The 23,602-nt window shown below is 40.6% G+C and overlaps 1 protein-coding gene across 3 annotated transcripts in view; it reads left to right on the top strand.

The window, feature by feature from the left end:
• The first annotated feature begins 2,061 nt into the window (after positions 1–2,061).
• Positions 2,062–23,602, top strand: part of wdfy4 (WDFY family member 4) — a 167,247-nt gene continuing 145,706 nt past the window's right edge. Inside the window, exons 1-6 of one of the 3 annotated variants that reach the window (XM_031835915.1) lie at positions 2,062–2,328; positions 5,168–5,506; positions 6,358–6,469; positions 7,240–7,451; positions 7,940–8,068; positions 8,415–8,604. In XM_031835915.1, coding sequence (XP_031691775.1) covers positions 2,314–2,328; positions 5,168–5,506; positions 6,358–6,469; positions 7,240–7,451; positions 7,940–8,068; positions 8,415–8,604 — 997 coding nt within the window. In that variant the 5' untranslated portion in view covers positions 2,062–2,313. Of the gene's footprint in view, positions 2,329–2,396; positions 3,061–5,167; positions 5,507–6,357; positions 6,470–7,239; positions 7,452–7,939; positions 8,069–8,414; positions 8,605–23,602 lie in introns of those variants that run through there. The other 2 variants (XM_031835916.1, XM_031835917.1) reach the window with 2 other exon arrangements.

The following is a 23,602-nucleotide window of genomic DNA, read 5'->3' on the forward strand; positions in this document are numbered from 1 at the left end:
TATATCAGTACAGGCCTCAGTCCAATGGGCAGGTGTAGTGGACCAACCAGGAGCTGGGGAGGTTGCTGAAGAGTCACTGTCAGGACCGTCAGAGGGAGTGGGCCCAATTTCTTCCCTGGGCGGAATACGCACAGAACTCACTTCGTCACTCCTCCACCTTGTTGTCTCCCTCCCAGTGCGTGTTGGGGTACTAGCCGGCCCTGGCTCCGTGGACCCAGTGCCAGACCGAAGCCCCTGCGGTGGATGAGTGATGCCGGCGCGCAGGAGAGGTTTGGGAAGCTGCCCACTTGAGGCTCCAATGCACCATCCGGTGCAAGAAGGAGCGGGCGGACCGCCACCGCAGTGAGGCACCAGTTAACATTTTGGTGATCACATCTGGCTCTCCACCAGGAACCTCCTGCTCTGCCTGCCCTGCAGAAGCAGAGTCCCCAGTTTGTGCGGCCAATCAAAGTCCTCTTGAGGGTCAATTACCGATTAGAGCTTCCCAAAGACTATCGGATCTCACAATTTTTTCACGTTCCCCTCCTCAGGCCGTGGTTCCTGGTCCCCTTGTTGATGCCGTCCCCCACAACACCCATCCACTTCCCCTGGGCATCGAGTGTAGTCCTGCCTATGCTGTCAGGTCCCTTCTGAACTCCAGACATTGTGGGGTCGGCTCCAGTACCTGGTGGACTGGGAGGTTCATGGTCCAGACAATCTAGATCCCAACATAATCCGAGACTTCCACCTTTGCCGTCCTTTGCCGTCCGGACCAGCCAGCTCCTCGTCCTTCTGTGCCGTCCTCCTGGTCAGCGTCGTCCTGCGGCTTGTGCCGCGCATCCACTCCCGCTCCTCCTATCACGTCCACTTCCTCTCCGGCGCTCTATGTCGCCGGTCTACTAACCACTGGTCCTCGCACCCCATCCATTATGCACACCTGTGCCTCATTAGGTACACCTGGACTTCATCACCTTCGTGATTACTTCCCCTTTACATAGCACTCTGTTGTTATCACCCACCAGGCAATATTGTTTATGTTTTCATGTTTAGACTTTCTTGTTTTGTATCATTCAATGTTCTTCGTAATTAAACTCACTAATTGCTCTTGCTTTCTGACTCCCTGCATCTACGTTACACTGACAGATTTTCAATCTGTGTGATCTCAAACAGCCTACTGTCACTCACAGATTCACAGACTAGCGGCAAATAAACTTGAACAAAGCGGAATCAGGAAATGAATGCCCACTCTCCATTGCTATTCATTGCAGATCCCGCCTTCATTCTGCTTTGATCAAACTTTTTTTGCCTCGGTGTGGAAATCTGGTCCGGCGATAGGCTACTTTGTTTTATAGAGGAGCCGGTACGCAATTCCCCCCAAAATTTGAAGTGCTAGTATGGCGCTCTGGACAGCTCCGGCCGAAGTCAAGCACTGACCATTACACTATGAATCTTGATTTTATCACATTGACTTCGACAGACCATTAGTTCCAAAACTACTTTGTTCATTCACTCAATAGTGATTGCATGTTTATTAATCTTGTTTGGATAGAATATAATAGTGTAAAACAATTGATTTGTTACAAACATACTAATTTCATCAAGAAGTTAAACATGTTAGCAAGCATTTTATTGGATTTTGACTGCGCGCTGCTGGCTGGCTGCAACCTGATCTCATAGCATTTAGTATTATTCTGTACAAAATCCGAGACACTCCATTTAGTATGATATGTTACGCAATTATCACAACACAGGTTGTAATATGGCTTTTTTTCTGGCTTGGCTTCTCTGGTGCTTTTATGCACACATCGCTACTGGTAGGGAAGTGCTAATCATAGAAAAACATATTTTGTTGATGTTTGGCAACATGTTTGTCCTGCTTTCATTACTCCTCATCACCACAAGTAACATGACAGGTCTATAAAAAGCCAAACAGGTCTCTTTTGCAGTCAAAATGTGGAGTGGCGAGAGCTGGGAGGGTTCCGCCATAGTTACCAGAACAACAGGGTTCTTCACTTCTGCTTTCGGCTCGTAGGAAATGAAGCACATGACCTGGCCCTGCTGATGTAAGACGGAGCAAAGTTCAGATCAGACCACTGTTGCTCTCTCTCTGCAGATTACTGAAGGGACTGCTGTAGTAGAGGAGACACAGATTAGTGAGAGGTTTGAGGACTCACACATACACACACTGTACTGAAGGGCTAGAGTAGTCATGTCCCTAATTGTCAAAGCCTGCATGCCCTGACATGGGAACAGAGAGAGGGAAAGGGAAAGAGAGAGAGAACCCTTGTTTGGATTTAACAACTCCGATCCCCCTGGCTGTCAGTGGACTTATAGATGACTCTCACACAGGTAGGTACAGTTACAGTATATACTATGGGCCTGCTCTGAGACTAGACTTGTCAGGCTGTCTTTGTGCCAGGATGAGATTTTATTACAGTGAGGTTGTATTATAGCAAAGTTTTTTTTGTGTGTGTTTGGGAGAACAGGTTTATGTTCTCGTGAACAGACATATTGCTCCTCCACTCAATACTGCTTTGCTGTACTGGAACGAACCAGTTCTGTCATGGTATGAGGAAGAGCTTAGCGAAGGGAAAGAGAGAGAGAGGGCTAGAGAGAAAGAACAGCGCTTGGTCCCCTTACATGGTTTTCACAGATCAACTTCAACTTCATGTGAAGCTCATTCTCATTACTCAGTTATGTTTAAATCTGTTTCTGTGTGCACCAATATAGCAGGGATAATGGGCAGCACAAAAGGCCCTGTGTGAATGTGTGTGTGTGTGATCGCTTGATCACCGTAGTTCCTAAACACATCACCCCCCCTCCCACACACACACACACACAAACACACGGGACAACCAGTATGAGCAAACAGAAGCAGATTTCCTTCCCTGCAGCAAGCCCAGTGTTACATCACAAGACAACAATTACATCTTAATGTGACTGTGAACAGCTGATAGGGAGAGCGTGTGCGTGTGTTCCCTCACCGCTGCGTGGGAGACTAGTACGAGATGCAGAAGGATTAGTCAGTGATGTCATAAATCTCAACATTCTTCAGAAATTAAAGTGCCGGTGATCCAAAAGGTGAGCTAATCTCTTAATGAATTGAACCAAATGATTTGAACAGTTAGCTGGCTCCCAGATGTACGTTTGTGTTGCATTTCATTCTAACCCCTTACCGTTCATATCTCTTTATAGTGCACTTTCAAATCACACCCTCAAGGAGTTCATTAGGCACACTTAGTTCCTCTGGTGTGTTCCAGTTCGTCTTTATTGTGAGTCACATGGTGATTATCTCAGAAAAAGAAAATTGAGAAAACTCAGAGGTCTGCGTTTATTGTAGGAACTAGGGTTGTGAAATTCCAGAAACATATCTCCCTCCATGATTCCCTTCATGCGTATTTGCTCCTGATTCTGGGAATCCTCCAACCTGTTTTTCTGACAAACATGAGAAAGTTTCTATAATTTTGCAACACTAGTTGGGACCTATAGGTGTTGTCATGCTCACCCTTCTCACTCTGAGCTGTTGACTGCTTAGAGGTTGATAAAAAATTGTAGACAGACGGGGTCTATCAGTAGTCTAGCTTTCTCTCTTTATTTCCCTAGGTGAGCTGTTTATAGAGGGACTGAAGACAATAGGAGAAGTGTAGTCTGATTTTAACTGTGCTTCTATGTCACTGCCATTCTGCAAACAGATGTGTCCAACACTGATTATAATCTATTCATTAATCAAATCAAATCAAATGTATTTATATAGCCCTTCGTACATCAGCTGATATCAGCCTAAAACCCCAAACCCAAGCCTAAAACAAACAGCAAGCAATGCAGGTGTAGAAGCACGGTGGCTAGGAAAGGCCAAAACCTAGGAAGAAACCTAGAGAGGAACCAGGCTATGAGGGCTGGCCAGTCCTCTTCTGGCTGTGCCAGGTGGAGATTATAACAGAACATGGCCAAGATGTTCAAAGGTTCATAAATGACCAGCATGGACAAATAATAATTTTCACAGGCAGAACAGTTGAAACTGGAGCAGCAGCACAGCCAGGTGGACTGGGGAAAGCAAGGAGTCATCAGGCCAGGTAGTCCTGAGGCATGGTCCTGGGCTCAGGTCCTCCGAGAAAGAAAGAGAGAATTAGAGAGAGCATACTTAAATTCACACAGGACACCGGATAAGACAGGAGAAGTACTCCAGATATAACAAACTGACCCTAGCCCCCTGACACAAACTACTGCAGCATAAGTATAGCCTACAAAGAACTCCGCCAGGGCACAACCCGGGGGGGGGGGGGGGGGGGGGGGGCACCAACCCAGACAGGAAGATCACGTCAGTGACTCAACCCACTCAAGTGACGCACCCCTCCTAGGGACGGCATGAAAGAGCACCAGTAAGCCAGTGACTCAGCCCCTGTAATAGGGTTAGAGGCAGAGAATCCCAGTGGAAAGAGGGGAACCGGCCAGGCAGAGACGGCAAGGGCGGTTCGTTGCTCCAGAGCCTTTCCATTCACCTTCACACTCCTGGGCCAGACTACACTCAATCATATGACCCACTGAAGAGATGAGTCTTCAGTAAAGACTTAAAGGTTGAGACCGAGTTTGCGACTCTCACATGGGTAGGCAGACCATTCCATAAAAATGGAGCTCTATAGGAGAAAGCCCTGCCTCCAGCTGTTTGCTTAGAAATTCTAGGGACAATTAGGAGGTCTGCGTCTTGTGACCGTAGCGTACGTGTAGGTATGTACGGCAGGACCAAATCAGAGAGATAGGTAGGTGCAAGCCCATGTAATGCTTTGTAGGTTAGCAGTAAAACCTTTAAATCAGCCCTTTCCTTGACAGGAAGCCAGTGTAGGGAGGCTAGCACTGGAGTAATATGATCACATTTTGGGGTTCTAGTCAGGATTCTAGCAGCCGTATTTAGCACTAACTGAAGTTTATTTATTGCTTTATCCGGGTAGCCGGAAAGTAGAGATTTGCAGTAGTCTAACCTAGAAGTAACAAAATCATGGATAAATTACCAACTGGGAATTCTGGAAAAACTGGGGATTTAGGGAATATTCTGGAATTTTGCAAACTTAGGTTGACTATCCCAAACACTCTGAACCCCCCCCCCCCCCCCCCCCCCCCCCCACCCCATCCTCTTTCAGTCTCTCTCTTTCTCTATTTCACTCTCTGTCTCTCCTCTCTGTTTGTCTGTCAGGAGCAGATGGCTGACGTGGAGAGGATCAACAAGGAGACAGGGGAGCTGAGTGCTTCAGGGGAGCTAGCTGCCCCCCTGGATCTGAAGGAGGGAAGGGGGGGAGAGAGAGGTGGAGGACCCCAGCCCCATCCCCTACTGGTCCTCCGAGAGATGCTCCAACAGATGGAGACACACACACACAAGGATAGTATGAACACCTCTGGCCAGAAACACACACACCTCTCCCCTGACCACACACATACCAAAAAGGAAACCATGGACCAGAGCGAGATAGACACACCCCTCCCCCTTGACCAAAAAGAGGAACACTTGCGCCGAGTCCTGCCTCTCTACATACAGGTACAGTACTGTGTTGTCTCTGGTCCCATATGTGTTTGTGCGATCTTGCCAACTTCTGTGGTTATTGTCATGCCAAACAGCCACAGGAGATGGCTAATGATAAAGTCACTTCTTTACTTTAATCAGAGACCCTTTGACTATGCTTATAGACAAACTGATAGGATTTATCCTACGATTTCCTCCCATAATAGCAAGTTAATGACAATGACAATCATACTGTCCTTTGGCTGAATTCCAGCACTGATCTGTGTGCCCATTGAGCAGGATGCTGTGTGCGTGCGAGCGAGTGTGTGCGCACGTGCCCATTGATCTGGTCAGAACCATGGTGATAACCGTAGCCACAGGCGTAAGCAGTCTCTGAGTCTTTCCCTTGAACTAAAGGAGGGAGTTTTCATATGTGACTGGTGTGTGTATGCAAACACAGGCTCCATGATCTGCGCAATGGGATTTCACCAGTATATAGGGGCCCATTCAAACGCATCACCCATATCCATATCTTCTTACAGGTTTCAATGCAGACACTATACATCTGGTGTTGTGTATTTGTGGAGTTGGTATTGTATGTCTGGTATTTGTGTAGTTGTTATTTGGTGTATATGATTCTGCAGTGTATAAAAAGAGAAATGAAACCTGCATCTGTGCTTCTGCTAAATACTAATTCATTGCATCCACTATTCCAGTATGCCTTGGCTCAGGTTTTTATCTGTATCAATACATTTACTGCCATAAGACTATTCACTGTAAAGTAAACTAGCAACACTCAATGCTAGCTAAACCTAACTACAGTAACCATCTCTCCCTCCCTCTCTCTCTCTCTCTCCCTTCCATCTCTCCCTCTCTTTCTACTGTAGGTATGTGAAAGTGGTGGTGGGACAGAGGAGCTGGATCTGAGGAGTCTAGCTGCTCTGACTGCAAACACTGTGGTCTCCAACATCCATGCCATACTGGCAGAAAAACCTGCAGGTATTTTATGGTCATCATGCCTTTATTATGGTTATGGCATGACTTCCCTCTGTGTTCTGCTCAGTCATATTTCTCTGATAAACTTTACTGGGTTACTGCAGGTTATTAGAAGGAAGTGTGTGCGAGCGTGACTGTTTGTGTGTGAGCATGCTTGCATGTTAGTACTACCTGACTTCTTTAGAGAAGTGGATACTTCTGTTTTTAATTCCCAACTATGTTTTCATGTTGTACTGTATGTCATGTTTCTCTGTTGTGTGTTTCTCTGCTGTACCAGAACCTCTATACAGATAACATAGTGTCTTGAAGTTATTGGTTTAATAGTTTAGTGTTTACATACCAGCACAGTACAGTAAATGTACTAGAGCAACTCTTTAGAAAGTCAACAATACAGTGTGATTTAAAAACTCAGTCAAACTGAATAACAAAACCGAAATATACCTCATGCAGACCTTGGTGTTTGAGACTAGAAAGTGAAAGTAGTTTCAGTGGATGGTAAAAATACTATTATTATTTTTAACCTCTGCGTTAGAACAGGCTCTCTGAGAACTCTGATAGGTTTCTTTTCCTATCCACTAGGCACTTCAAGTAGATCTGAAAGGAATGGCTACACACAGTGTAAGAAATATGGTAGTAGCTTCTCCACCTTGCCCTTTGTTAAGCTTCAGTGTCTAAGGTCAGGTGTTATGGGGTTGTTCCTGGACAGATTTGTATGTGTTTCTACGCCTTGGGTGTATCTGTGATTCTAACCTTTGTTGTGTCTCCTCTCCTAGAGGAGGCTCGCTACGAGGTGCAGCAGTTCTTCCAGAGAAGAGACGAGATGGACAACACAGACGATATAGACAACAGTGAGATAGACAGCAGGGAGACAGACAGGACAGAGGAGACAGACAGGGGAGAGTCACACAGCCAGACAACACAGACAGACAATGCAGGATGGCTTCTGTTGAAGACTCTGTCTTTCCTGACTGCTACAAACTCTGCTGTGAGTGAAGTTAAACATGTTTGAATCTAAAGCATGGCTACCCTGATCCTTTAACAGACTGACTGTGGTTTACCACATTATAGTTTAAGCTGTGTACTGTAGCCTGAAGTCCCAGGTAACTGGAAGTGAAACATCTGGAAACTCCCAGTGTTGTTTAGTTCAATGATGATTCAGTGTGTGTTAATAAATCAGAGTTGTTCCAGTGCATAGGTCTTGGCAAGCCCCTCACAGACAGACATCTCCTTGGTGGCATATTTTTAGTAAGCAATACAAATGTGTTTTTGTTGTCAGTTACACATTTTAAAGGCAAGTCATAAAAGCTGATCAGATTTAATCTTGCTAAGAGTAAAAGTTCCTTCTTTTTTTTTTTGTGTGTGTTTTTTCTCTCTTTAGGAATTGCTCTATTCAATAAAGCCAGGTTATATTGTGTTCTCTTTCTCTGGGAGGTGATTTGAGTCAAATTGTTGTGTGTTCTTCACTATTTTTAGGAATTGATGTCTGTAGTAAAGCCAGGTCTGCCGGCGGCCCTGGTAAAGTGTCTCTACCTGCTAGTGTGTCTACCGTCCCGGAAGGAGAGAGCAGCAGTAGAGGAGACCTTTCAAGAACTGCTCATACAGGTGAGTTCTCTAGTCTATTTCAGCGGTATCCTCAAGGTTAGAGAGGCCGGCCAGTAAGAGCATGATTGTCTGTTCAAATCCCAGTGCTGATAGAGAATATCAGTCCATAGTGAACAGTGCTGGCAATAGAATCTCAGGTGGTCCATTGTAGCTCAGTTATGGCACTTTGGCGCTTACAATAGTGGGTTTGGTTCCCGGGTCCAAACATATGTAAAAAAAGGTATGCATACATTACTAAGTTGCTTTGTATAAAAGCGTCTGCTAAATTATATATATTATTATTAATATACTACTGTCATGTGACCTTGATCAAGGCACTTAACCCCTAACCTCCTCTCCTCCTTAGGTCCTGTTACAGCTGTGCTGTCACCCTTCCAGTGTGGAGGAGATGGTGGAGACTGAGGAGTTGCAGTGTCTGATCATCTCGCTCACATCACTACACGACCAGACTAGTGCCCCCTGGAGGCACCAGGCATCACGTGTTCTCAGAGCTGTCTCTGCTGCTAAGACACCCAATACCGTCCCCTTCCTACAGGGTGAGCTGAAGTGCAAAAAGTATAATTTTAGTAGTCAATTACACTAATATATTCAGTATTAGTGGCCCATGCAAGAATCAAACCCACAAGCTTGTTGTTGCAACCAACATGATCTGATAATGGCCATTTCCTATTATTATTATTTTTTAAATGTTTTCCTAATCAATGCAAAGCTGGTGTTTGATTGTTTGATTGCAACAAATTCCTCAATTGAGAGTGGTAGTGAGTCTATATCAGTTTAGCTTCAATTATCGATTGGATATTTTTCCCATCAGTGATGTAAACCAAAATTGGTTCTGTGAAAGTTCCAACATTCCTTAGGTCGTGGCAAATGTTCTCATAACAAAATAACTGACCAGTCGTGGTGATGATTATAGAATATTTGTATAAAACATTCACCTGATGTTGCAACAACGCTCCTAGAAAACATTTATTATGTTCTTTAAAGGTTCCCAGAATGATTAATTAGGTTGTGGGAACAGTCTGCCGAGAACAATGTGTGGACATCACATTAGATATGTTCCCAAAACATAAAAATTGTCCATTTGGGTGGATGATTCTACAATGTTTATTTTTGGGTGCAGAAAAACATTCACAGAATATTTCATTAGGTTGTTGAAATATCATGTGGACATGACAAGAGATATGGTCCCAAAACACAAACATTATTACAATATTTCTATCAGGTTGCAAAAAACATTTGCCTGATGTTACAAGAACATTCCCAAAACACATTTTTTCTGTACATTAAAAGTTCATAAAACATTTATTTAGGTTGTGGGAATATTGTGAAGATATGACAAGAGATGGTTTAGTTGTGCTGACATTCAGATAATGTTTGTATCAGGGTGCAAAAAACATTCCTTTGATGTTGCAAGAATGCTGACAGAACAGCCTTTCTGAGTTCTTTAAAGGTTCCCAGAATATTTAATGAGGTTGTGGGAACAGTGTGGGTACAATACAAGAAATAGGTTTCCAAAACAGAAAATATGCTCAGTTGTGATGACATTCATACAATGTTTAAGTTAGGTTGCACAGGATATTCTCTTAATGCTGAAATAATTAAATACATTTTTATGCTGTTCATAGCATATTTGTTTTAGATTTAACATAATGTTCAATTTATGTTCGCGCAATATAGATTTTACCTGGTCTTGGAGGTCCTCATAACATTTCAAGAACATTTAGAAAATTGTATATTTAAGTTTTACCTAATACAGATGTAGGATCTTAATATTATCACTCTTTTGTTTTTACTACAGGAAATGCAAACTTGTAGTGTATTTGAGTTTTAAAAAGGCTTCTTAAGTTTGTAATTTCCACTTTGAAATGTCTGACTTTATTTGTCCTAATGAACCATTTATCAACCCCTACAAAAATATCCATTAATTATAATGAATATAAAAATGGACATTTCCTGTAGCCACAGGATGATTTTTCTGCTGTAGCCAACTGGCTCAATTAAGAGCCAACATCTGTATAACCACAACATTCTCAGCATGCGAATTTGTAGCTCCATAAAGCATAAGAAAGCAAATTGGAATGCCTCCCCAATTATGTTTCTCTCCATATTTAATAGTATTTCACATTTGAGGAATGTATTGTCGATGATATAGGGACACATGGCATTTTGATTTAATTCGTAGAACATTCGAATAGCATTTAATCATACAATTGCAGCTGGGGAATGGTGTATGGTGTTTGTAGGCTTTACAATAACTTAGACCACAGGTCCACTGGGCGTTAGTTCAAGTAGCCTACTTAGGCTACGTGCAGGTTACAGCGCATCTCATGTGGGTTATAATACATTTGCATATTTGTAGGGGGTACATGTATCTTTCATTAGGGGATTTTTTTTTATTTGTATAAATTGTTTTATTATATGTTCAATGCAACCAATAGGCTGAATAAGGTGTTGGTTTCTTCAGTGCCTGTGTGGTTCACTGGTTACAGCTGGTGACCCTGACACTCATATGCCAGAGTTGGCATGGGTTCGAATCTAACTCACTGCCATTAGAATTTTTTTGTGGAACTAGTACTAGTTACGCTCTGTGGGTTGTACTGAGTGCTCTTACTCAAGTAATTTCTAAAGGAAATAACTAAATTTTTACTCCATGACATTTTACCAAATAACTTCAGTTACATAGATTTATATTATTATATTGTCGCTGTCGAATGAAAACCTCACAACTCCACTTTTGATGATTTCAATTTTTTGCATGAATGTATACTATTGGTTCTCCTTTTCAAGTTTTACGTTTATGTCACGTCTGTATGAACATTTCATGACCCCTTGACCAAGGAAATGTATTCAATATAGCTTGTCATCAAAACTCTTAAATCAATTGGCTCTGTCTTGGAAATTCAAAATTTCCATCCATCACAAGTTGTTCGTCAAACCCTGTATCTCCACCAAGGCTCTTGAAGCGAAGCGCAGGTCTTCCCTCCTGAGGATATTTTTGTTCATGGGTTCTTAGCCAGAGATAAGTTGGATCAGAGGTAAGTTGGACTTTATTCATGTTTGGTCATTCTCAGATATAATTCTGCTGTTTATATTGTGTTTTGAGGGCAAGTGCAAATAAATGATCTGCTTGTTGGCTAACTAGCCACCTTGTCATTGGCATAACGTGTGAACAGATTAATCAGATGTTTGTGGCAATAGGTAACTAGCTATCACATTAGGTTGCCACTAGATATAAGCTGGCTAAACTAGCTAGCTGCAGTGTCATCCAGGTAGCTAGCTAATGTTAGCTTGATCAACTGCTCAGACCAGCGCAGCATCCTCCCACTGCCCATTGCACTCTCTCACTCTGTGTGTGTCTAAATGTCATTCTGTTTTTATGACCAGGTCTATAAGCACATCTGTCATACAGTCAGTGTATCATCTCAGTAAGTTTTTTGAGCCTTAAACTAGAAATACATTTTTTTGTGTGTGTCTTTTTATTTACAGCTTGTAGCGACACAACCCGAGGGGTAGGAGAATGGGCCAGCCAAGAAAATAAAATACCCTTCAAAGTGGAAAGGAGAGGTTTGGAAGAGGAGGAGGATGGAGGGTAAATTCTAGTGTACATTAAAAATATAATTGAGTTGACAATGGCAATTGATAACGGCACTATTTGATTATTTATTACTCACCTTGATGTTTAATTACATGCTGAAATGTGTCTGATTTACAGACTAGTAACATGACTGATAGTGAATATTCGATATAGATTTTTGTTTGATTGTTGTAACACTTACCAGATCCTCCTTGAAAAATTTAACATCACACTTGTTGTAAATCTTTTTAGTACACATTCACCATCACATGTACTTGAAATTATATTGTGAAATTATTTAAAAATTAATAATATTAAAATGGTAAAATATTCAAATTAAGTAACATTTACCTGTTTATTAAATTGAGCACAATGGCAGATATTAAGTTAACTTTGAATAAGACCGTAATTGAAACTGTACAGTCTACAGACTTTGTTTAATGTTAGTCTTCATTGGCAACTATCTGTGCTGGAGGACACTAAAAGATGGTGCTGGCAGGCTTAAATAATAAATTAATGTCAAATCAATTGCACTAAGTTGTTGTTTTTGTTTGCTATCACAGTTTACCAGAAGTTGTAAACAATTACCAAACTAAATGTGTAACTAGTACTTAAGTAGTTTTCTGACCGTATACTTTTTTACTCTTTCTTGAGTAGTTTCGAGGACTACTTTTACTTGAGTTCATTTCAATCTAAGTAATAGTACTTTTACTGCAGTACAGATTTTCAGTACTCAACCCACCTCTGCAAATTATATATATAAAATGTGTGCAAGCATCCACACTGGAAGAAAGCTTATCGTTCCACAGTAGGCCTACATCTGTCAATCATCTGATAGCCCAAATCAGCTCATCAACTCAGCCAGGGAAACACAAATGGTAGACTACTATCAGTTTTCACACCTTTTATTATGTGACAATGGATAGGTTAACGGGTATTCTACAAAATGTAGACTATTAGAATATGATCAATTAACAAAGGGCCAATTGCAACTATTGATGGCACTAGATTATCACCAGCTGATGTTTCATTAACTATTAATATGCTCTAAATTCACCCTCAATGCTGATCTCAATTTCAACCATTATAGGTCACCTCATTACCGCTCCCTAAAAGCTGATGTCAGTGATACCTGTGGTGTTTCATTTCTTCACTATCAAATGAGGAGAGACAAACTTATCACACAAGTCAGAGTTATACTTAAACTAAATCTTTAATAGTGAGAGCTTTGCAATTGCGATGGCTGGTCAACGAATCACCGTCTCTGATGATTCGTTGAGAGCGGTGAGACAAAAGTACAAAGGTATTTTATAGCCACGATACACCCCTTTCAACCAAGATGATGAACAACAGATATATAGAATGGGTCACAAGGTTAAGATCTGTATGAAAGATACCTATAATACATAGCAGGCAGTATCTGCTGTGTCAACAGTTTTCATTGTATAGACCAGTGTCTGGCCCTCCAACTCCAAACTGGAACCATCTCTCCCTGGTACGGTATAGAACAGAAACATTAACCCATGCATCTGGAATGTTCTTTAGGTTTTATCACCCAAAAGATATCGTAAATCTCCTGTCAGTGTTATCTCCCAGAGGCCCATCCTCAGTAGAACACACACACAATAGTTAAGAATACTCTATTCTGTTGACTAAAACAACCATTTTATGCAATAAAAGTACTATAACATAATCTTGCAATTATGCCACCATATGCCTTAGTCAAAGATATGTATATAATGACAAGATGCTCATGTCTCTAACAATGGGAGTTGTTTTCCCAAAGGCAGGAAGGCAGGCGAGAAGTTTAGGTCTGCATATTAAGCCCATAGAAACACATTGGGCTTATTCGCCTCTTCTTCTCTTCCTTAGTCCTGCTTGCAACCAAAGTCTTTCAAGATATGTTCGTACTCTGGTTGGTGTTGTCATTGGAACAACTAAGTAATTTTTTTGACAAGCATTTCGTACAAAATAAATAAATAATTTATGCGTTTACCACGGCTAATCTACTATAGCAATTTACCAGACAACTTATATAAATTAAAAATGTTGGTGTAGCCTGTTGTTATTATTTTATTTGTTTCCTATTTATATTATCCAAAAGTGTTTGGTATGGTAATTTCTTATCAATATCGGGGGTAAAATATCCCTGGACTGTCCACATTTGAAATGTGTAACTAAATCAAGTAAATCGGTAACACGGCAACGCCAACACGGTAAAGCTATATTTACACACTGAAGGCAGCGGCCCTAACCACTAAACCACACCACGACTGAACTCAATTTGGACAGTTCATTCGTAACCTTAGGATACACTTCACACGTGTATGTCGTAGCTTAGTGGAAACCAATATCTATCTTGTGATATTAAGATATATATAACGATGGTGGTTGATGTGTATGGCTGCATTTCAGATACATTTTTGCACATTTGAATGTTCCAGTAATTGGACCTAAGCCTAGTGTTTGAGCGAACGAGAATATTATTTTGATAGCAGGCCTGATCCCAATGACTCAACTGCCCCTGCACGGAGAGAAAGATAACTGCTCATTTTCAAAGAATCACAAGGCTCAATAGAATTTCCTGATGATGCAGCAAGAAAATTCTCTGCAACAAGAATGATCAAGTTAAGATCCGACATCAGTATGTTGACAAACTGCACATTATTTAATTCATAGGACATTTGAACAGCATTTAATCATATAAACAAAACCATATTTTTTACACATCATATGTTGACACATGCAGTTTGAACCCTTAATCTGTTTTTTCCCAGTATATAGCCATGGCAGTATGGTCAATCAGGAATTCCATGCTTCCCTTTTAACCTTATTAGACATAACTAACCCAGGAAAATACCAGTAACTGTGTTATTCACCATCACTTCACCATCCTCTTTATACAGTGCTTTCAGAAAGTATTCACACCCCTCACTTTTTCCACATTTTGTCGTGTTAGAGCCTGAATTTAAAATGTATTAAATTGAAATTTTGTGTCACTGGCCTACACACAATACCCCACAATGTCAAAGTGGAATTTTGTTTGTAGAAAATGAATGAAATTAATAAAAACATAATGCTGAAATGTCTTCAGTCAATAAGTATTCAACCCCTTTGTTATGGCAAGCCTAAATAAGTTCAGATGTGCTTAACAAATCACATGATTTGCATGGACAATGTCCATGTCCAATGTTCAATAGTAGTGGTTAACATGATTTATGAATGACACCCCATCTCTGTAACCTACATATACAATTATATGTCAGTTCCCTCGAACGAGTAGTGAATTTCAAGCACAGATTCAACCACAAAGACCAAGGAGGTTTTTCAATACCTCGCAAAGAAGGGTACCGATTGGTAGATTTGTAAAAATCTAAAAAGCAGGTGCTGAATATCCCTTTGGGCATGGTGAAATTATTAACAACACTTTGGATGGTGTATTAATACACCCAATCACTACAAAGATACAGGCGTCCTTCCTAACTCAGTTGCCGGAGAGGAAGGAAACTGCTTAGGGATTTCACCATGAGGCCAATTTTAAAACACTTACAGAGTTTAATGGTTATGATATGAGAACTCAGGATGGATCACCAAAATTGTAGTTACTCCACAATACTAACCTAAATGACAGAGTGAATAAAAATATTCTAAAACATATATCCTGTTTGCAACAAGGCACTTAATTAATACTGCATAAAATGTGGCAAAGAAATACATTTTTTGACCTAAATATAAAGTGTTTGGGGCATATCCAACACAACACATAATTTTCAAGCATGATGGTGGCAGCATCAAGGGTATGCTTGTCATTGGCAAGGGCTAAGGAGTTTTTGGGGATAAAAATAAATGGAGTACAGCTATATGCACCGGCAAAACCTGGTTCAGTCTGCTATCCAACAGACACTGGGAGATGAATTCACCTTTCAGAAGGACAATAACCTAAAACACAGGGCCCTGGAGTTGCTTAACCAAGATGACATTGAATGTTCCTGAGTGGACTAGTTGTAATTTCGACCTAAATCATCTTGAAAATCTATGTCAAGACTTGGAAATGGCTGTCTAGCAATGATCAACAGTCAAATTGACAAGAGTTTGAAGAATTTTAAAAACAATAATGGGAAAATGTTGTATAATCCAGACTCTTAAGAGATTTACCTTAAAAGAGACATGGTTGTAATTGCTGCTAAAGGTGTGCCTACAAAGTATTCACTTTGTCATTATGGGGTATTATGTGTAGATGGGTGAGAGAACAATCTACAGTGCCTTGCTAAAGTATTCGGCCCCCTTGAACTTTAAGACCTTTTGCCACATTTCAGTTTAGAGGGACGGCCAGGTCTTGGTAGATTTGCAGTGGTCTGATACTCCTTCCATTTCAATATTATCGCTTGCACAGTGCTCCTTGGGATGTTTAAAGCTTGGGAAAACTTTTTGTATCCAAATCCTGCTTTAAACTTCACAACAGTATCTCGGACCTGCCTGGTGTGTTCCTTGTTCTTCATGATGCTCTCTGCGCTTTTAACGGACCTCTGAGACTATCACAGTGCAGGTGCATTTATACGGAGACTTGATTACACACAGGTGGATTGTATTTATCATCATTAGTAATTTAGGTCAACATTGGATCATTCAGAGATCCTCACTGAACTTCTGGAGAGAGTTTGCTGCACTGAAAGTAAAGGGGCTGAATAATTTTGCACGCCCAATTTTTCAGTTTTTGATTTGTTAAAAAAGTTTGAAATATCCAATAAATGTCGTTCCACTTCATGATTGTGTCCCACTTGTTGTTGATTCTTCACAAAAAAATACAGTTTTATATCTCTATTTTTGAAGCCTGAAATGTGGCAAAAGGTCGCAAAGTTCAAGGGGGCCGAATACTTTCGCAAGGCACTGTATTGAATCCTTTTTGCATTCAGGCTGTAACACAACTACATTTGGAATAAGTCAAGGGGTATGAATGCTTTCTGAGGGCACTGTATGCTGCACACTTCTGGGCCCATCTTTACAAGGTATCCATGACTGAGTGCTGATCTAGGATCTCTTTTGCAATGGGGGACTATTTCAAGCATCTCAAAGTAGGAATTATATTTGGTGCATTTTCTTACGTGGAACAGTACATTTTTACAATGTGTTTTTGTTTAAAGTAAATCTAAAATCTGCATTTCTGACTGAATTTACAAATCTGAACAAAATAAAGACATCCTCTTTTTTAGTATACACTACATGACGAAAGGTATGTGGACAGCTGCTCCTCAAACATCTCATTTCAAAATCATGGGCATTAATATGGAGTTGGTCCCCCCTTTGCTGCTATAACAGCCTCCACTCTTCTGGGAAGGCGTTCCACTAGATGTTGGGAAATTGCTGCGGGGACTCGCTTCCATTCAGCCACATGAGCATTAGTGAGTTTGGGTACTGATGTTGGGTGATTAGACCTGGCTCGCAGTTGGTGTTCCAATTAATCCCAAATGTGTTTGAGTGGGTTAACGTCAAGGCTCTGTGCAGGGCAGTCAAGTTCTTCCACACTGATCTCGACAAACCATTTCTGTATGGACCTCAAATTGTGCATGGGGGCATTGTCATGCTGAAACAGAAAAGGGCCTTCCCCAAACTGTTGCCACCAAGTTGGAAGCACAGAATTGTCTAGAATGTCATTGTATGCTGTAGCGTTAAGATTTCCCTTCACTGGAACTAGCCCAAACCATGAAAAACAGCCCCAGACCATTTTTCCTCCTCAACCAAATTTTACAGTTGGCACTATGCATTGGGGCAGGTAGCATTCTCCTGGCATCTGCCAAACCCAGATTTATCTGTCGGACCGCCAGATGGTGAAGTGTGATTCATCACTCCAGAGAACGCATTTCCAATGCTCCAGAGTCCAATGGTGGCGAGCTTTACACAACTTCAGTCGACGCTTGGCATTGTGCATGGTGATCTTAGGCTTGTTTATGGCAGCTCGGCCAAGGAAACCCATTTCATGAAGCACCCAACCGAAGAACAGTTATTATGCTGACGTCGCTTCCAGAGGCAGTTTGGAACTCGGTAGTGAGTGTTGCAACCCGAGGACAGATGATTTTTACGTGCTACGTGCTTAGCACTCGGAGGTTCCGTTCTGTGAGCTTGTGTGGCCTACCACTTTGCGACTGAGCCGTTGTTGCTCCTAGACGTTTCCACTTCACAATAACATAATTTACAGTTGACCAGGGGAGCTCTATCAGGGCAATGATTTGAACAAACTGACTTGTTGGAAAGGTGGCATCCTATGACAGTGCCACGTTGAAAGTTCTTCAGTATGGCCATTCTACTGCCAATGTTTGTCTATGGAGATTGCATGACTGTGTGCTCAATTTTATACACCTGTCAGCAACAGGTGTGGCTGAAATAGTAAAATCCTCTCATTTGAAGAGGTGTCCACATATTTTTGTATATACAGTGCCTTCGGGGAAATATTCAGACCCCTTGACTTTTTCCACATTTTGTTACGTTACAGCCTTATTCTAAAATGGATTAAATAAAAACATTTCCTAAGCGTTCTACTCACAATACCCCATAATGACTAAGTGAAAACAGGTTCTTAGAAATTTGTGTTAAATTTGTGTTAATATTTGCTATGAGACTCGAAATTAAGCTCAGGTGTATCCTGTTTTTATTTTATTTTACCTTTATTTAACTAGGCAAGTCAGTTAAGAACAAATTCTTATTTTCAATGACAGCCTAGAAACAGTGGGTTAACTGCCTGAGCTAGTGTCGAGGCACCGATCTGGGGAAGGGTACCAAAAAATGTATGCAGCATTGAAGGTCTCCAATAACACAGTGGCCTCCATCATTCTTAAATGGAAGAAGTTTGGAACCACCAAGACTCTTCCTAGAGCCAGCCGGCAGGACAAACGGAGCAATCGGGGGAGAAGGGCCTTGCTCAGGGAGGTGACAAAGGCCCGATGGTCACTCTGACAGAGCTCTAAAGTTCCTCTGTGGAGATGGGTGAACCTTCCAGAAGGACAACATCTCTGCAGCACTCCACCAATCAGGCCTTTATGGTAGAGTGGCCAGACCGCAGTAAAAGACACATGACAGCCCACTTGGAGTTTGCCAAAAGGCACCTAAAGACTCTCAGACCATGAGAAACAAGATTACCTGGTCTGAAACCAAGATTGAACTCTTTGGTCTGAATGCCAAGCGTCATGTCTAGAGGAAACCTGGCAGAATCCCTACAGTGAAGCATGGTGGTGGCAGCATCAAGCTGTGCTTTTGTTTTTCAGCGGCAGAGACTCGGAGACTAGTCAGGATTGAAGGAAAGATGAACGGAGCAAAGTACAGAGAGATCCTTGATGAAAACCTGCTCTAGAGCGCTCATACTGGGGCGAAGGTTCACCTTCCAACAGGGCAACGACTATAAGCACACAGCCAAGACAACGCAGGACTGGCTTCGGCATAAGTCTCTGAATGTCCAGGGCCCGATCTTGAACCCGATCGAACATCTTTGGAGAGACCTGAAAATAGCTGTGCGACGCTCCTCAACCAACATGACAGAGCTTGAGAGGATTTGCATTTGGAAATTGAGAAAAGGTTGAATAGTTTTCTTATTTATACTGAACAGAAATAGAAACGCAACACACAAGAACTTCTAAGATTTTAGTGAGTTATAGTTCATATAAGGAAATCAGTCAATTGAAATAAATTAATTAGGCTCTAATCTATGGATTTCACATGACTGGTAATACAGATATGCGTCTGTTGGTCACAGATACCTTAAAAGAAGGTAGGAGTGTGGATCAGAAAAATAGTTAATACGCAAATGCATTTTCCCCCCAGGATAGGGAAGAGGATGGTGAGAGAAGCAACACAATCCCCAAGAATCACTGTGAAAGAATTGCAGACCTTGGTGGCGTCTTGCGGTCACCAGGTTTAAAAAAGCACCATCAGCCACCTCTACAACCACAGGCTCTTTGGAAGGGTTGCCAGAAAAAAAGCCCTTAATGACCCCAAGACACAGACGCAAGCGCTTGGAGTTTGCCAAACGTCATTTAAATTATGATTGAAAGAAGGTGCTCTGGTCAGATGAGACCAAAATTTAACGTTTTGGTCAGATACAGCATCGGCATGTTTGGTGTCGAAACAGAGATGCATACAAGGAGAGGCACCTCATACTCACGGTGAAAAATGGTGTTGGGTCAGTGATGTTTTGGGGCTGTTTTAATTCCAGAGGTCCAGAGGCACTGGTTAAGATTGATGGCATAATGAATTCCACCAAGTACCAGGCAATTTTATCTGACAGTCTGGTTGCCTCTGCCAGAAGGCTGGGACTTGGCCGTATGTGGACTTTCCAACAAGACAATGACCCAAAACATGATCCACACAGAAATGGTTCTGTAACAACAAAATCAATGTTCTGTCATGGCCATCTCAGTCGCTGGACCTCAATCCAATCGAAAACCTGTGGTCTGAGTTGAAGAGGGCAGTTGATAAATGCAAACCCATGAATGTGAAGGATCTTGAAACGATCTGCATAGAGGAATGGTCCAAAATCCCTCCAAATGTGTTCCTTAACCTTGTCAAACATTACAGGAAAAGGCTCATGCTGTTATCCTTGCCAGAGATGGTTGCACTAAATGACTAAAGTACTAAATGAGGAGTGCCAATAATTATGAAACTTTGATTTTGGTGAAATGTATTTTGTATTAAATAATTGTATGATTTTGGTGGGTTCCATTGGAACATTAATAAAGTACAGTATTTCTCACACGTTGGTATTTTGAGTTTATCTCTATAATTATACTGTTTATATTTTTTTAAGTATTGTTTGTGCATTGCCAATCAGGGGTGCCAGTAATTTTGGAGCCCACTGTATGTAATTAATCAGCTTCTTGATATGCCCAACTGTCAGGTGGATGGATTATCTTGGCAAAGGAGAAATGCTCAATAACAGGACTGTAAACACATTTGTACTCAAAATTTGAGAGAAATTAGCTTTCTGTTCGTATGGAAAATTTCTGGGATCTTTTATTTCAACTCATGAAACATGGTACCAACACTTTACATGTTGGGTTTATATTTTTGTGTGGTGTAGTTTGAAGGTCTGTATTTAAGAAGGACATGAATACACAATAATATGAGTTAAAGGCTTTCAACACCTGTGGTGAAGAAAGAAAATCATATAATGCAGTGTTATAAGTACACCGCATATGAAGTGAAAAGGAACATTTTAATGACAAGGCCACAGCTATCCTCTTGTGACGCAGAGGGTTCATGATCTGGCTCCAGATCCAAAGATTGCAGGTTCAATCCACTATTTTCTTTAACCATGTTTCTTTTGAAAAAAAAAGTGAAATTGAGGCTCAAAAACTAAAAGAGTATATTTCGTTCAGTTGTATAAATCCAGTCAGAAATGCAGTGGTGGAAAAAGTATCCAGTTGTCATTCTTATAGAACCTAACAGAAAATGACCCAGTAAAATATACTTGAGTAAAAGTCTAAACGTTTTTGGTTTTAAATATACTTAAGTATCAAAAGTAAAAGTACGAATAATTAAAAAAATCCTAATATTAAGAAAACCAGATGGAACAATTTTCTTGTTTTTTTATGGATAGCCAGGGGCACACTCCAACACTCCGACATAATTTACAAACACAGCATTTGTGTTTAATGAGTCTGACAGATCAGAGGCAGTGGGGATGACCAGGGATGTGTGTGAATTTGACTATTTTCTGTCCTGCTAAGCATTCAAAATGTAACATGTACTTTTGGGTGTCAGGGAAAATGTATGGAGTAAAAAGTACAAAATTTTCTTTCGGAATGTAGTGAGTAAAAGTAAAAGTTGTCAATAATATAAATAGTAAAGTACAGATACCCATAAAAATGACTTAAGTAGTACTTTAAAGTATTGTTACTTAAGTACTTTACAACACTGCAGAAACTGTAAAAAATAGAACTTTGTGTAAAAATTGACTCTTCAACTTTAAAAGACGCACCCTATATAATTCCTACTTTGAGATGATTGATATGGTCCCCACTGGCTTATTTTTCATGATCTGAAAAGCAAAAGCAACGCAGCAGACAGCATATAAAGAGGATGGGTGAAGTGATTGATGGTGAATAACCTAGTTACCAGTATTGCGATGGGTTTGTTATGTCTAAGAAGACTAAAAGGGAAGCATATAATTGCTGATTGACCATACTGCCATTGCTATATACTGATAAAAGAAAATGTGGTCCCTTGTGGAGCAGAGGATAAAAGACCTGGTTAAACATTGGTTAAACTTTGCGGGAATAAATTATGTTCAAATGTCCTATGAATTAAATAATGTGCAGCTTGTCAGCATAAGTGTAACATATATGGTTGTGTTTATATGATTAAATTCTGTTCAAATGTCCTATGAATTAAATAATGTGCAGGTTATCAACATATGAAGTGTAAAAAATATGGTTGCGTTTGTATGATAAAATTCTATTCAAATGTCCTATAAATTAAATTAAAATGCCATGTGTCTCTATATCACCTACAATACTGTCCTCAAATGCAAATTGAAAAAAAATCTGGAGAGAAAATTAATGGGGATGTATTCCAATCAGCTTTTGCATGCGGCGAATGTGTGGTAGTATTAGGTCAAACGTAAATATATCATTTTATAAATGTTCTTGAAATGTTTTGAGTAACAAACCTCCAAGACAAGGTAAAATGTATATTGAGTGAACATCAATGGAATAACATTTTAAACCTAAAACAAATATGATATGAACATCATAAAAACTGACTTATTTCATTCTTACAACATTAAGGGAATGTCCTGTGCAACCTGGGGCGGCAGGTATCCTAGTGGTTAGCGAATTGGACCAGTAACCAAAAGGTTGCTGGATCAATTCCCCTGGCTGACAAGGTAAAAATCTGTGGTTCTGCCCCTGAACCCACTGTTCCCCGGCAGGCCGTCATTGTAAATAATAATTTGTTCTTATCATTGTACATAATAAATTGTTCTTATCTGACTTGCCTAGACAAATGTTATCACAACTGAGCATATTTTGTGTTTTGGGAACCTATCTCTTGTAATGTACCTACACTGTTCATACAACCTAACTACATGTTCTGGGAACCTTTAAAGGCTGTTCTGTCAACATTTTTGCAACATCAAAGGACTTTTTTGTGCACCCTGATACAAATATTATCTGAACGTCAGTACAACTGGACAGTTTTTGTGTTTTGGAAATATACCTCTTGTCACGTCCTCGCAATGTTACCACAACCTAATGAAACATCATGGTAAGACTATGGATCATTTTGCTATTTGATTTTGAATTTTAGGTATCTATTTTTTATTGTTGTTATTATTTGATAAAATATTGAATTTTGAACCATCTAAATATTGAACCATCTAAAAACAATTCCATATGTTAGCTTAGACAACTTAGACTTTTAGAGGTTAATTGGGTTATAGAAACGTCCTTCCAACATCAGTTTTATACAAACATTCTATAATCATCACCACAAATGAACAGTTTTTGTGTTATGAGAACATTTGCGACCTAACGAATGTTCTAGGAACTTTCACAGAACCAATTTTGGTTTTCTGATAAAACATTACTGGTACATTGTGCTTTTACATAAACAGGAAACATAATGAGAACTTTTGAGGAATTTTCTGTGGTGGTTGATGGACAAAAGATACTAGAACTTAATGGGAATCTTAGCTAATGTTATAGGAATGTTCCCAGTTTGCTGGGATGCAGTAATCACCAGAACATTAAGACCACTGACCTTATTGATGGGATGATTTTCCTCTCTCATGAACGTGGGTAAAGATAAGCAGCAGTCACCAGAGCCCCAGGTCTCATGACAAACACAGAAGTAGACATTCACATGATATCCACTCAGACCTCATTATCTACTTAGCTGTTCCCATACACAGCCCAGAGCACAGAACATGACCGTTGTCTGGTTTGTTTTGGTGATCGTTATCAGTTTGTTTTGGT

Source organism: Oncorhynchus kisutch, linkage group LG11 (genome assembly GCF_002021735.2).
Source record: "Oncorhynchus kisutch isolate 150728-3 linkage group LG11, Okis_V2, whole genome shotgun sequence".
In the NCBI taxonomy this organism is placed as follows: Eukaryota; Metazoa; Chordata; class Actinopteri; order Salmoniformes; family Salmonidae; genus Oncorhynchus; species Oncorhynchus kisutch.